Source organism: Oryctolagus cuniculus, chromosome 11 (assembly GCF_051225735.1).
Source record: "Oryctolagus cuniculus isolate XC-2025 breed Fujian yellow rabbit chromosome 11, ASM5122573v1, whole genome shotgun sequence".
Classification (NCBI taxonomy): Eukaryota; Metazoa; Chordata; class Mammalia; order Lagomorpha; family Leporidae; genus Oryctolagus; species Oryctolagus cuniculus.
In genome coordinates this window covers 78,558,910-78,574,637 of record NC_142877.1, presented here as the reverse complement: position 1 = coordinate 78,574,637, position 15,728 = coordinate 78,558,910, and the positions used below count along the sequence as shown (strand labels likewise).

Below are 15,728 nucleotides of genomic sequence, written 5' to 3'. Positions count from 1 at the left end.
TGTCTGTGGCAAGAAATTTTAGCCTGGATTCTGGATCTTTTGCTCAGATTGCCTGAAATTAGGTAAATGTTTAGTGAACATTTTTTGGGTGGCCAAGAAGTTCCTAAATTTAATCATTCTGCAAGGGTCTCACAGTCTAGGTGTATATACCCTTTTAAACATCAGTACCACACATTGGTGGTGAAAGAACTTTATCTCAGTAAAGCTGTTAATTTAAAAATTCATATCCCCTCTTCACTATACATTGCATTCTTAGATAATGTAATGTTAAGTTCTACGTTGAATATGGAGACTAAAATGTAAAAGAATATGTAGTTTATCATCCTTTTCTCTGGTATAAGTATGTTCCCTTCATTTTCTCTAACTAGTGCAGATGAAATATAGCTTAAAAAAGAAAAAAGTGCGAGTAATCATTCTTTGTTACAATATATATGATTTATTACATTTCATAGATAATGCTTTTTACAGATGGGTTAAATTTCCACATTTGAAATGTTTTATAATCATGGGGTCTATATTTATGTCTTCTTGAATTTTAATTTTGCTTCAAATAGAAAACCTCTCATTCACTTACTTTTATATTTCAATTTCAATGTGATGAAAGTGTGGCTTGTGTTTTACTCTGATGCTATGTAACTGGTTTCTAACCTTTCAGCTTGCCTAGGGTAGTTAAAAGACGAGTGAATGCTCTCAAAAACCTGCAAGTTAAATGTGCACAGATAGAAGCCAAATTCTATGAGGAAGTTCATGATCTTGAAAGGAAGTATGCTGTTCTCTATCAGCCTCTATTTGATAAGGTAATGTTTTTTTATTACTACAATTTATCTAACATTCTAGAAGACAAGCTCTGGAAATATAAACACACTTGCAGGTGGTTTAGTCTTTATTTCTCTTCATTGAAATAGTTACTAGAGGTACTTGGAAGTTAAGGTTGTGGTATGCATTGATGAAATTTCTAAGATTCCTTAATGAGAAACCACTAGTATTTAGCTTGGATGCTAAGTGTTTTATGCTTTTTTTAAAATCATTTCAGCGATTTGAGATTATAAATGCAATTTATGAACCTACGGAAGAAGAATGTGAATGGAAACCAGATGAGGAAGATGAAATTTCAGTGAGTACAAACTACTTCAGTGTGTTTTTAGATGATAAAATCCTATGACTTCTCAGCATTATTAGCATTTGGTGATGAGGTACAATATGACACAATCAGTGGTGTTTGTACCTAGCAGATGTTTTCTTTTTATAAGAGCGCAGGTGAGTCAGTACTGTTCAGCCTGGTGCCAGATGTGCCAAAATTTTTTTTTTTTTTTGGTCTTTTTTTTTTTGAAGATCTATTTCTTTATTTGAGAGGCAGAGAGAGAGAGAGAGAGATCTTCCATGCACTAGTTCACTCCTCAAATGGCTGTGGTGGGCAGAGCTGGATAGATCCGAAACCAGGAGCTTCCGGTTCTCCCACTCGGATGCAGGAGCTCAAGGACATGGACCAACTCCTGCTGCTTTCCCAGGCCATAGCAGGGAGCTGGATCAGAAGTGGAGCAGCCGGGACTTGAACTGGCGTCTATATGGGATGCCGCCACTGCAGGAAGTTTTTCCTTTGAACTTCATGAGATAAAGAATTTTTCAAGTGAACAAATAATCTTTTAAGTGACTTACTGGCAAGAGAGAATTTCAGAGTTGTGATAGAAATCTGGTGCTGTGTTACCTGACCCTGCTTCTATACCTTCTTATGTAAAGAATGTACAATAATGTGATTAGGAACACCGTGGGTAAGACATTGAACAAAGTTGTTGCTTTTAATTGTGTACTGTGATTCAGGGTCCCCCCCCCCCCCCCCCCCCATAAACTTTTCATTCTTCTCTAAAATGCTTTTTCTACAGCTTTGGGACCTAGTGGTTGTTATTGGAAGGGTGTGGTAGCAATAGTTTTGATGGAATTAGGATTTGGTATGGACAGTAACAGTTTAGATTTGATGATTGTGGGTTTTTTGTTCCTGTGTGCTTCTGCTGATGCCTATTAAGGGAATAAAACAATTTGAGAGGTCTAATCCAGATATTCAATAATATATGCTGTCACTTGTCAAGGAGGAGTTGAAAGAAAAAGCCAAGATTGAAGATGAGAAAAAAGATGAAGAAAAAGAAGACCCCAAAGGAATTCCTGAATTTTGGTTGACTGTTTTTAAGAATGTTGACTTGCTCAGTGATATGGTGCAGGTAATGTTAACCTTGAGTAAACCTTTAAAAGTTGAAGAACACAATGATCTTCACTGTTGATCTTTATAGGATAGTTATTTGTTTTGAAACCACTGTTAAATGTAAAAGGAAAATTATAGCTTTGATTATTGTGATCAAAGAAATTACAATTCATTGTCAAAAATTAGATAATGAAAGGGTCCCGTTGCTAATGGTTTACTGATTGGTGTTTTCCAAGCCTTGTGCCACCTTTACATGTTTTGTATAGAGATAGGATAAGGATGAGAATGTTAATTTGAGTTCTGTTGATACTTTCATTTGAAATAACTGTTTCAGGGGAAATTTGCATTTTAGAATAATACCATAAATATGTTTAACTCATTGACAATTGCCATGTTCTCTGAGAAATCAACACAGATGTCGCTTTGGAAAACTTTTCTTTTCTTCCAAGCGTTTCCTGAGCCACTACCATCTGCATTGTGTACTTACTGGCCCTGTCATAAGATTTGAAAAAGAAATGCTCTCAACACAATGATTACTTATTGCATTTCTAGTTTAGCAAAAGATCAAGCAGAAGGAGAGGAATGAGCATATGGAAAAAGCAGCAGTTATAATCAGAAAATAATTTTTAAAGCAAATATGTCTTTTTTAAGACTTGATTTTGTATTTTTCAGTCTATTCGGCCTGTAATGATGTAATTCTCTATTTTGTGGCTTTTTTTCTACCAGTGGAAGTAGAAGCACAGTATAAACTAGCTTTAATATAAGCCATAATCTGGAGTTTTAAGGCTTGTAATTGTTACATAAAATTTTACTTTAAAATATATTATATCCCAGTCAGCTAATGCTTGTGTAGTAACAGACCCCTAACTCTAAGCCATGTTAAATACTCAGTTTTATTATTTTCTTTTTCTTTCTTTTTTTTTTTTTTCAAGGAACATGATGAACCTATTCTAAAGCACTTGAAAGATATTAAAGTGAAGTTCTCTGATGCTGGCCAGCCTATGGTAAAAGAACTTTGAAATATTCATAGTTTTATATATATATGTTCATAGTAACAAACGCTTATAAGTAGATACATGGTAATTTTTAAAAATAAATGACATTCAAGGGCTAGGATGAAGGTGAGAAGGAGTTGAGATTTGATATGATATCTTGTACTATGATACATAAATACTTAAGTAGAACTAGTTGTGATGCTGTGTTTATTCCTTTTCTTCCCTCTGAACATAAAACTGATTTTGAAATTTAGATAATTCTTGATTATTCATGGAAACATGAATAAGTACTGATTCTGTTAAAATGTACGTGCCTGGGAATTACAACAAAAATAGGGGTAGGTGTGGTGCAGCAGTTAAGATGCTTGCATCTCCTTTTGGGGAGTACATGGGTTGAAGTCCCACCTCCTCTGATTCCAGCTTCCTGCCAGTGCACATCCTGTGAAGTAGTAGGTGCTGGTTCAAGTAATTGACTTCCTGTCATGTGGGAAACCCAAATTGAGTTCTGGGTTTCTGGCTTCTGCCTTGCCGAGTCCCAGCTGTTGTGGTCATTTGGTGAGTGAACAGTAGGTGTGAGCATTTTCTTGCTCTCCCACTTCTCTCTGCCTCTCCAATATATAAAAATTTAAAAGATAAAAGTAAAAAGCAAGTGATATCACAGGACCCCTATTCCTGCATCAGGAAACATGATCAGCTATCTACTGTTCTCCAAAACCATGAATAGTTACAATAGGTATATTGGATGTGGATTTTTAAAGCTGGGCTCTAGTCTAATACTTAAAAAAAAATCCTTTATTGAGAGATGTGCCTAGCCTGTTGTGTAAATATGTTAACAAATGATAGTTGTAAATTGAAACTGCACTTGTTTTACTCCATTTTATCTGTACCTCATTTTGCCTTAATGTTCCTATCATTAAGATTGCATTTGAGGGCCAGTGCCATGGCTCACTTGGTTAATCCTCCACCTGCAGCACTGGCATCCCATGTGGGTGCCGGGTTCTAGTCCTGGTTGCTCCTCTTCCAGTCCAGCTCTCTGCTGTGGCCCAGGAAAGCAATGGAGGATGGCCAAAGTGCTTGGGCGCCTGCACTCGCGTCAGAGACCAGGAAGAGGTACCTGGCTTCTGGCTTCGGATTGGCGTAGCTCTGGCTGTGGCGGCCATTTGGGAGATGAACCAATGGAAGAAAGACCTTTTTCTCTGTCTCTCACTGTATCACTCTATCTGTCAAATAAATAAATTAAAAAAGATTGCATTTGAAAGCATAAACCATTCAGAATTTTATATATCCTTAGAAAAACCACAGGTAAAGCTTTATGTACTAATGGATTGAAATGTGTGATAATAAGAATTTTAACTCAAATTTTTTCTGCTTTTTTCTTTAAGAGTTTTGTCTTAGAATTTCACTTTGAACCCAATGAATATTTCACAAATGAAGTGCTAACAAAGACATATAGGATGAGATCAGAACCAGATGATTCCGATCCCTTTTCATTTGACGGACCAGAAATTATGGGTTGTACGGGGTGAGTTTAGTTTCACTACTGTTAATAGAGTGTTTGGGGGCTTATGGCTTATAATAATTGGTATTTCCAGTGTGTGAGCTGAGTATATTACAAATTTCAAGGAGAATACGTTTTATGAAAAAAAGTATGTTAATTTTAGTTCCCCTTTTGCACCAAAATAGTTATTCTTCTAATTCCATTTTTCCATTACCTTTTTGAATTTGTCTTGTACGTACACACATAGTCTGAAAAGAAGGTGTTCATTTTCCTCATTTTTCCTTGTGCCCATGATTTATAACATGTTGTTTTAAAGGAATATACTCTTAATTTTATTAATATATCCTGAAATTTTGTTTAGAAATAAGATTTTCCCCTTTAGCTGCTACAGAAAACATTTGTACCAATTTTCTTTTCTAAAATTTGAAATCAAAATACTACATTTACTTCTAAAATCTAGCAATTTAAAATGCTAAATGTGATTTTTTTTTCTTTATTTTGTAAGGTGCCAGATAGATTGGAAAAAAGGAAAGAATGTCACTTTGAAAACCATTAAGAAGAAGCAGAAACACAAGGGACGTGGGACAGTTCGTACTGTGACTAAAACAGTTTCCAATGACTCTTTCTTTAATTTTTTTGCCCCTCCTGAAGGTAAATAGTGTTTTAGCTTGAATATTGATGATTGTTTATTGTTATACTAAGCTTTATTTACTCTTAATAATTTGATGTTTTTTGTTTTCCTCATTTTACAGTTCCTGAGAGCGGAGATTTGGTAAGCTGACTTGTTCTTTATTGACTTGTTTACTGTATTTGAAATTATCTCAAAGGTGGAGAGTTAGTGATTCTTACTAGCATTGTGGTTCTGAGACCTCGTGGAAGAAACTTGTAGAGATCTAAAAAATTGTTCCATCCAAAAAAGGTTTCCATGGAAAAACAATGAAATGAAAAGCTGAAAATTTCTTTAGAAACATGAAAATACTTTTATGAGGGTTTTAATTTTTCAAAATTACTGTGTGTGTGTGTGTGTGTGTGTGTGTGTGTTTTAAAGATTTATTTATTTGAAGGCAGAATTACTGAGAGACAGGGAGAGAGAGGTCTTCCATCTACTGATTCACTCCTGAGATGGCCACAACGGCCAGAGCTGGGCCAATCTGATGCCAGGAGTTTCTTCTTAGTCTCCTACGCAGGTGCAGGGGCCCAAGGACTTGGGCCATCTTTTACTGCTTTCCCAGTCCATAGCAGAGAGCTGGATCAGAAGTGGAGCAGCCGGGATTTGAACTGGCAACCGTATGGAATGTCAGCTCTGCAGGCAGCAGCTTTACCCACTACAACACAGCGCCAGCCCCTAATTACTGTATTCTTAATGAGACAAAGATTAATTAGGTCCTTGGTATCATTTGTTACATTTCTTTGGCCATATTATTAGAGCTTTATCCTGTTTCTTATCACAATGAAAATATGGTTTTATATCATGACCATATACTAAGGTGTTCAAATATGTGGCATATAGCCAAGAATTAAGCCTACTGTAGAACTTGAACCACAACCTCAAAGAAGTATATAGAGGAAGATAACTATTTGAATGCCTGTCCATAGATGGATTGGAGTTTTTATTGGATTGCTTGTTTCCTATATTGTGAATATTGATGGTTGACAAAGTTTCTCAGTTATGGATAGGAAATCTGTATTTGCAATCCCTTTCTTCAGTCGTCTTCCCTCCCTCTCTGTTAGTGTGCATTATGTTGATGACTCAGTAAACATTCCTCGAATGTGTACTGATGAATGTCAGAAGCATTTCTGTGCATTGTTTAGCCATTAAATAAAAATTCCAGATCGACTTAGTTGATTGATTTTGTCAAGGACTCTGTCTCATTTGCATTTAAGTAGACTTAAAACTGTACAGCTGCTTGCTAACTCTTTTTAGGAAGTGTGAAGAAGTGATTTTCTGTGGTCTCTTACTGTGATTTTCTGTGTTTCATATACTTAGTTATTTATAAAAGCCTGTTTTTTTCTTAGTATTCAGATTAGTGTTCTCATTTTTCAAAAATTAGTATGTAGTAAAATTATATATTGTTTTATTTCCCCAATCTTCTTAACATATACACAGCCTGCTAACTTGTTTTCTTTTTATTAAAAAGTATAAATTTATCACATGAAGTTATTCTTAAATGTTGTGCTTTTGTTTCCCTTTTCAAAAAATAGGATGATGATGCTGAAGCTATCCTTGCTGCAGACTTTGAAATTGGTCACTTTTTACGTGAACGTATAATCCCAAGATCAGTGTTATACTTTACTGGAGAAGCTATTGAAGATGATGACGATGATGTGAGTGAATTTGTATTTTGTAATGAAATAATTTGGTTGCGGGTAAGATAGAATTGATAAGAAGTTAGGTTTTAGACATTTAGAACTTACACTATATCTAGATTTAGGACATGGAATAATTCAAAGTTGGTCTAGTTACAGATAATCCTGTAGATAGCTTGCTTAATATTAAGTAGGTTTTCTTAGCCTCTTTACATTCATTTATCTTATTTTTGCTTTTGCTACCAATGGAAACATCATTCTGATCAAGTGAAAAGTTTTACATTTGGCTAGCATTATAGAGGTATTAGGCTTTTGCCTATGATCACAAAAAACAGAACTAGGAATTTTTCTGTAGGTAAGATAGTATTTATTAGACAGCATAAAATTTTATCTAAGAGAATTTTAAATAATGATTTAGTTTGAATTAGGCTGCCCTTTCTTGGATACCTTTATTGCTAATAGGTATTGAGTCTTTGTTGTGCAATATGTTCCACAGATAAATTCAGGCAAGTAATTGTGTGATAATGATTCATTCATATGATTATACTAAATTGCCTGGTTATTTAGTTAATAACTGAGCCGAATGCTTGCTGTAGCTAACATATTTTGGAGAAAATGTTTTGTATTTTTCATTTAAGTGTATACATATCAGATGTTACTAATGTTGGCACTTCACTGTTTTCCTTTTCAGTATGATGAAGAAGGTGAAGAAGCGGATGAGGTAATGTTTACCAAATGAACAAATAGTTCTCTGTTTAACACAATGTGAAGCAAATTGAGTGACTTATGTATTCCTTTGCTATAATCATTATTCTGTGATTTGGGATACATTTTGGAATATATGATTTTAGAACTCTACAGCCAAACAATGTATGTATAAGGTTTCAATAAATAAATTGCAAAACTCAGCAACTTTTTTTTTTATTTCAAATAATTTTGTTCTGCTGCAGGGTTATCAGCTCTTTGAAGAAGTCAAAAGCTGCAGTAAACTTTTTCAACGTTGGCTGCAGTAATCTTTTCAATAAAGGCTGTCTGGATGTCTCGAGTTGTGTTGGGAAATTTTTCATATTAAAAGCTTTCAGATTAAATTGTACTGTCAACAACTCTGTAATCATGAAAATCTGTTGACTCATAGAGTAACTTGTATTAAATTTTCCCTACATTATGAGTCAGTATTTCCCATTTGTACCTACTTCATGGATGCATTTTGAACTTTAATATAGGAAGGGGAAGAAGAAGGAGATGAGGAAAATGATCCAGACTATGACCCAAAGGTGAGCAAAATTAGTACTGCTTTATCTTAAATTTGAGGCAGGCTAAAGTAACAGTTGATTTATTTTTTCTATTAAAAACTTATAATAAAGCAAATTTTTTCTTTTTCTGATCCTCACTGGCATTACACATGATTTCAGTGCACCTTTACTAAAAAAAACATTGGTTTTGGTTCTGACTTTATATTTTTCTGATTCAGGCTAAGTGTAAACCTTAGCAGTCTGTTTTTTTTTGTTTTTAAAGATTTATTTATTTACTTGAAAGTTATACAGAGAAGGAGAGGCAGAGAGAGAGGTCTTCCATCCGCTGGTTCACTCCCTAATTGGCCACAAATGGCCAGAGCTGTGCCAGCCCAGAGCCAGGAGCCTCCTCCTGGTCTTCCCATGCGGGCGCAGGGTCCAAGGACTTGGGCCATCTTCTGCTTTCCTAGGCCATAGCAATGAACCTGATCGGAAAGTGGAGCAGCCGGGCCTTGAACCAGTGCCCATATGAGATGGCTGGCTCTGCAGGGGTCAGCCCTACTTGCTATGCCATGGTGCCAGCCCCAGCAGTCTGTTTTAATAATAATGACACTGGGCATTTTTTTTTTTTTCAGTATGTAAGCATTAAAAATCATCAATGCTGCTGTTCTTGGATTGCTTTCCCTCTAAAAGAAAGCTTGTAAATTAAGATGGGTTTTTGAAATATCTGACTGCAGGAGTGCTTGGAAACTGCAAAGCAGTGTTAGCAGATTTTCCCAACCACCTGAGAATCCCAGGCTGTATAATTCCTAAGGGTTGGTAAAAACCCTTTATCTCCCACACAATACATAGTAAGTTATCAAGATTCATTTTTGTTAGTTAATTTATTTGTTTAATGCTGTAAATATCCAGAAGATACTTTAACCTGCTGAGCAAGTATGAGGAAATACAAGAGTACTTCGAGAAGTTGATGGAAAAACTGAGTTAAAAGAAATTTACTTTGGTACAAAAAATTTTTGAAACCCATGCCTATGATGGGGGGGTCTTCAAAAAGTTCATGAAAAATGCATGGCATGAAAAAATTATGCATGAATTTCAATTTTTTTGGTCCAAGATAAATGCATCTTTTAATTCCCTTTTCCTCAACTCTTAAGGTAATTTGAATTAAAAATTTTAAATAGGTAGTAAGTTAATATCTAAATATGAAGTGGAATTAGCATCTTTAAGTAACTGAGTTATAGAAAAGTTAAAAATAATTGATAATATGACCAAGAAATTGCTCAGTTTTATCTTTCAGGTGTATATACAATGTAAAATTTGAGCTTTATTTTAGTATATCAGGGCTTGCTAATTGAGTAAACAGTTTACCTTCAGTGTCTTATTGTTCATTTAGTTTGGCAAAAATTTGGACAAAACAATGAAATACTGTGATAATTAAGGTGCTACTGAAAAATTCACTGAAGCAGGTAGAAGAAGATAGATTGACTTGTTGTTTTCCTTTAACAGAAGGATCAAAACCCAGCAGAGTGCAAGCAGCAGTGAAGCAGGATGTATGTGGCCTTGAGGATAACCTGCACTGTAATAGCCTAAACACAACTATTATTTACTTACAGCCTTATGTTTTTGTATTTCCTTGGTAGATTCAGTAATTTTTTTTAAGGGAAAGGAATTCATACTTTAAAGATCAATTTGTTCTACCTAGCATTTTAACAATAGTTTTCCTGCCAGATATGTTGAATGCTCAAATTCTTTCATGCATGTTCATTCATTGCTACATAGTTTGGTTCTCCTGGAAGTTTTTCAAAGTGTAGCTTTTGGAGTACAATTCTGAATTGCAGCTGTTTTTGTTTTGCTCATTTTTTTTCCTGAAGAACCAAAGTATTTTTCAGTTGGTAGTTGAATGAATTTGTCTGCTTGCATTAGCTGTGCCTTTCATTAATTTGTTACAGAAATACAATGATTTATACTAAAACAATTCATATTTAAGAAAAAAAGAGACCAGATTTGTGGTTAAGAATTTCCAGTATGACCACAACCAATAGCTGTTAGATCGTTAATGAACTTTTCTATTTTTAGGCGGCATATAACTTTTAACAAAAACCTCTAATTCATAGTGGTTATTGGTTGCCCATATGGAGGTCAACAAAATGTAGGATTTTCAAGTTAGCCTGATATCTAACTGTACTTTTAAATGTAACCTCCATTAAATTAACTAAGCATCTTTTCTTTGTGGTAGGGTCTACCTTCTGCTTCTCTGGAAAGGATGAATTTACATCATTTGACGAGCCTATTTCAAGTTTTTTGTTATTGTTTGTTTTGCTTGTTTTTGTTTTTGCAGCCTAAAATAAAAATGTCAAATACAATTTTAGTTTTCTAAGATAATGTCTTAATTTTGTACTAATTTAGGTTAGAAGCAAGGCTTAGCTTGAATTAAGGGTTGTGCCCAGTTAATCATATTGAAGAAAAGGGTGCCAACTTCAGAAAAGTATACTACCAGAAAACAAGTGTTTAAAAAAAAACTTAAATGATGTAATACTTTTTTAAAAAGAAAAATTAAAAAGTTAAATTCCATTTCCTCATGTTTGGGACTAGAGAGTAGACCCCAAGCTTCTATGATTTATCTAATTCTTAAGCTTTTGTTTAGTATGTATTAAAATGGGTAGTACTGTTTACCTAACTACCTCACCTATGTGTTAAAGCATATTAAATCTCATGAAATGTTTCAGTCTGATTAAAACCTTGAAAAATCTGAGTGTTTGTACCACAAGTGTGATGATTCAGCATCTTATTCATACCAAGTTTTGATAATTAAACTGGAAAACAAAGGTTAAGTAGCTCTTGTGGATCAGGGCAGACAGCACTCTTCCAGATCTTTCTGTGGCTTCTATTTTAATGAAACTAGATGGGGTAGATGACTATTTCAAAAGGGTCCGAGGTTTTTTTTCCCATGTGTTTCAGACAAATATAGTTAATACTGTAGAGATCATGGAACTAAAGTTGACCATTGGGGGTGGGAGTGTAGAGCCACATTTAAAATACCTCAGGCTAATTACTGTTAATTTTGGGGGGGGTGATCTTTATTTTGACAGCGAGGATAGATTAACTTAGATTCTAATTACAGGAGGGTCTAGAGTTCCTATTAATAAAATTACATTTGAGTTCAGTTTTAGAAGTATTAAGAGCTTATCGTTTGAAAATTTAATATTAAGGTTTTAGAATATGAACACATTTTGTTTGTAGTACTATTCATACCTCTTGAAATTTTTCACTACTGGAAATCCTTAACCAATTACAATAGCTCTTTTCCCTTGGATTTTGGTTGCTTTGAGTTGACATTTTGCAATTTTTTTGTAAGCATAGTTCATTTAAACATAGCTTATTCTGAACCTTAAATCTTTTAATCTAATGATAGAATCCCATTTTTAATGAACTTAAGTAGTAAGTCAGGGTTTTTTTTTCATTGCTTTAAGAAATCAACTATTGCCAAAGTGAAGGGGTAGATAATATTTCAGCTTGTGTAATGCGGATGAGGTTTGCAGAGGAATTGTTTTCTTTAAAAAATGTAGTTTTGAGGGATGTCAGTTTAGATTTATGCCATTTCTCCAGTTTCTAAATGGTTCTATTCCATTCTAGAAATTTGAAATAATGTAATTTGAAATCCTTAATAAAATTTGAATTTTAATTTTTTAAAATGTATGGGTGATATTTGAGGTGTTTTTTTTTTAATACAAGTATATGAGTATTTACATTTTTGTGGAAAGAAGGGATATCCAGGGTGAGCTATTTTGCTTGGGGTAACTGTAAATCTAGTTTTAAGAGCAACCTCCATTCTAAGCAGTTTGTTTTCTATCAGTTTGTTTCACTGACTACCATTTTCTTCCCTAGATACGGTAAAATCTCATAGTTAAAAGTGAAACTTGTAAAAAAAAAATTGCCATTTAAGTATGGCACTGAGTAGAGAGCAACAGTTTCAAGAACTGATTGGTTTTAAGTGGGATTTCTGAAAGTTACGTCTGTGTAATTTCTTAATTCTTTTTATCTTGTTTGCTGAAACAAAATTAATACTGTAGATCTTGAAAAATCTCAATTGTGTGGAATTGGCTTATGGATGCTACTAAGAAAAATGGGATTCTACCTATTTCCTTTTAAAAATTTATGTTAATAACCACAAACACAAAAAGGGAACTAGCTTTGGTAGAAATGCTTTTGTTTATTCTGTGAGCCAGTTAACGATAGTGGTTGGTGTATAAGACCCCAATATAACTGGAATAACAGTGTTTATATTACTGCTGCTTGTAAGAAAGTATCAATTTACGGGTTTATCTGAGTTGTAGGCTGTTCCCTTTATTACGAATAAAGACAAAACTTTGAGGTGCATGTGAAAACCTTATTGTACCATGCAAAAATATAAGCTAATATTCAAATATTCTTTTTAATGCTTTGAGTTCAGGGCTTGATTTAACGTTTGAATATTTTTAGTTAGTCTTATAAAAATTTTAGCCTTTATATTTTTTACTTTAAATCAAGCCAGATATTATTTTAAATGTACAAAACAGATTGCTAGGAACTTTAGAAAAGAGAAATATATGCTAATTCAATTTTAAAACATCTGTACTGTGTATATACTTGGTAATTGTGGACTTTGGAAAATAAGTACTCATAGTTTAGATAATTTGCTAATAGCACTAATAGCACTCAAAAAGTAAATGTAAATGATAATGGTGATATACTGAAATTAACTTGATAGATGTGTACTAGTGATTTATATACTGGTTTAGAAATCCAGCTATTACAGTATAACCTGGATAAAAAGCCAAGTTCTTGGACTGATTAAGAGTCACATATGTGACTTCAGAGAAATTGAAACATCTTTGTTGGTGTATGGAATTAATGATAAGTGTTTATCCATAAGAAATTTTAATTGATGTATTCAATTATATTTTCAAAAATACAGTATACTTTGTATCTTGTGTTTCTTCTATATCACATCCTGCTGTACTTTCAGGTTTTTCAGTTAAAAGTAAACTATTGACAAACATGAAAGGAGAAATGGGGGCATAATAATTTAGAAGTAAATTGCTGGCAGGAAACAGTAATCCAATATAATTATCATATTGGCAGTTTATCTCTTTATCTGTGGATCTCTTAAAATTTTGAAGCTCAGGATAAAGAAATTTACTTAACAACATTACTTTGGAATTTCTCATGCATTAGACTGAAAAGTAGGAACAACTGGGAAGAAATAATCAGAAGTGCAAGTACTGGAGGTCAAATCTCTCCTCCTGTGTTAATGGTATTACAGAAAAGTTAGGATATTGTGGCTCTGATAAACTTAATGGAGTTGTAAGAGTTTCTATTAAGTGTACTCAGAACTTGGGTTAGAGTTGGTAATTTCAAGGATGAATAGGAATTGATGAAGTGTGCACTTCAGTTAGAAGGTAATATGAGGTAAAAATGCTAAAAACAAAAATCCAGAGCATGTAAATGGAGTTGAAATAATGGATGGGGATACAAATCCATAGAAGCATGTAAAACACCATAAACCACTTTAAGAGTATTTCTAGTGAAGATGGCTTTCCTTTTTTTTTTTTTTGCCAGAGTTAGACAGAAAGTAAGGTCTTCCTTTTTCCGTTGGTTCACCCCACAAATGGCTGCCATGGCCGGCGCACTGCGCTGATCTGAAGCCAGGAGGCAGGTGCTTCCTCCTGGTCTCCCATGCGGGTTCAGGGCCCAAGCACTTGGGCCATCCTCCACTGCCCTCCTGGGCCACAGCAAAGAGCTGGACTGGAAGAGGAGCAACCAGGACTAGAACCTGGAGTGCTGGCACCGAAGGCGGAGGATTAGCCTAGTGACCGATGGCTTTCCATTAAAAATAAATTTGAAACCATGACATGATCAAACAGACCTTGTCCATTTCAATGAAGGAAAGAACATTCTGGGCCCCAGGGCTAGTCTGAGGCTTACAGCTTTCCCTCATCTGGGTCATATGAAGGAAAAGACAAATAGCTAAGTGACTAAAAGGGGTGGAGAAAATGTGAACAAGATGGGGTTTTAGAGAATTAGGAGAAACGTGTCTTGTTGGGAGCTGGAACTTAGAAAATAATCCAAGTTTATCAGGTGTCTTACAGTGCTAGACCAAATGGCCACACTTTTAAAAATTCTTTTCAAATGCTGATTTATTTTGTTTGAACTTTGGCAGAATACAGAAAGGGTTTCTCATGCTGTGGAGTACCGAAGCCGCCATTGCTCAGCCCATGCTTTTCATCTAATGTTGACCTGGAACCTTGAGCTTTGGGGATATTTTCTGAGATGGATATCACAGATGTGATTCCTGACTTGGATTAGGCCATATACGTTTCCAAACTAATAGATCTGTTGTCTTTGGGGTTCGTTGCCCTGTCAGTAGACCTAGAACCTTTAGACCAACTTTATAACCTGCTTTTCTACTGTTTTAGTTCTGCTTAGCTGCCTTTTTCATTTCCTCTCCCACTGGGCTTTTGTACTTATGTTTTGTTAGTTCAATATAGACTCTTCTCAGAAATTAATGCCTACTGTTTGGTTCTTCAGTTCTGAACTGGCTCTGCCATTCCAGATATACTTCAGGGATGCTTGCTCACTAATGAATTTTTCAACTGCCAGGCACTAAACTTGGAACATGGTAGATGCAGTGGTAGATTTTTATGTATGTAGATCAATTGGGGTTTATCTGGACTCTTTGCACTATACCATCTTTAGTCCTACGTGGAATTGGGTGGCAGTTTAAATGATACTCAGTAGTTCAGTCGAAGTTAGGATATTCTGAGGCCCTTTTTAGTCATTCCCAGGTACTGGGTTGCATATACAAGAAAATTTGAAGGTAAAATTATCTTAATGCAAAAAGTGAAATCCATGTGCAGTTAATAGGGATTTTTTATTTATTTTTTGGGACAGGCAGAGTTAGTGAGAGAGACAGAAAGGTCTTCCTTTTTCCATTGATTTACCCCCCAAGTGGCTGCTACAGCCGGCGTGCTGTGCCGATTCAAAGCCAGGAGCCAGGTGCTTCCTCCTCGTCTCTCTTGTGGGTACAAGGGCCCAAGGACATGGGCCATCCTCCACTGCACTCCTGGGCCACAGCAGAGAGCTGGACTGGAAGAGGAGCAACCGGGACTAGAACCCAGGGTGCCCGGCCAGTTAATGGGCATTTTTTAAAAAGATTTATTTATTTTTATTTGAAAGAGTTACACAGAAGAGAGAGAGAGTGATCGATCGTTCATTCCCAGTTGGCTGTAACAGCTGGCACTGTGCCGATCAGAAGCCAGGAGCTTTCTCCGGGTCTCCCACAAGGGTTCAGGGGCCCAAGGACTTGGGCCATCTTCTGCTTTCCCAGGCCATAGCAGAGAGCTGGTTTAGAAGTGGAGCCGTCGGCTCTCAAACCGGCGCCAATATAGGACGCTGGCACTTCAGTCCAGGGTGTTAATCTGCTGCACCACAGCACTGGCCCCAGTTAATAGGCATTTTACAGA

The 15,728-nt window shown here is 35.3% G+C and overlaps 1 protein-coding gene across 25 annotated transcripts in view; it reads left to right on the top strand.

The window, feature by feature from the left end:
• Positions 1–13,182, top strand: part of NAP1L1 (nucleosome assembly protein 1 like 1) — a 38,911-nt gene extending 25,729 nt beyond the window's left edge. For 6 of the 25 annotated variants that reach the window (XM_051845699.3, XM_051845706.2, XM_070052646.2 and 3 more), the window contains 11 exons: positions 656–797; positions 1,034–1,114; positions 2,085–2,213; positions 3,127–3,198; positions 4,572–4,711; positions 5,193–5,338; positions 5,440–5,459; positions 6,890–7,012; positions 7,686–7,715; positions 8,218–8,268; positions 9,733–13,182. In XM_051845699.3, the coding sequence (XP_051701659.1) occupies positions 656–797; positions 1,034–1,114; positions 2,085–2,213; positions 3,127–3,198; positions 4,572–4,711; positions 5,193–5,338; positions 5,440–5,459; positions 6,890–7,012; positions 7,686–7,715; positions 8,218–8,268; positions 9,733–9,768 (970 nt within the window). In that variant the 3' untranslated portion in view covers positions 9,769–13,182. Of the gene's footprint in view, positions 1–655; positions 798–1,033; positions 1,115–2,084; positions 2,214–3,126; positions 3,199–4,571; positions 4,712–5,192; positions 5,339–5,439; positions 5,460–6,889; positions 7,013–7,685; positions 7,903–7,944; positions 8,269–9,732 lie in introns of those variants that run through there. The other 19 variants (XM_070052644.2, XM_070052651.1, XM_070052645.2 and 16 more) reach the window with 8 other exon arrangements.
• Positions 13,183–15,728: the final 2,546 nt, after the last annotated feature.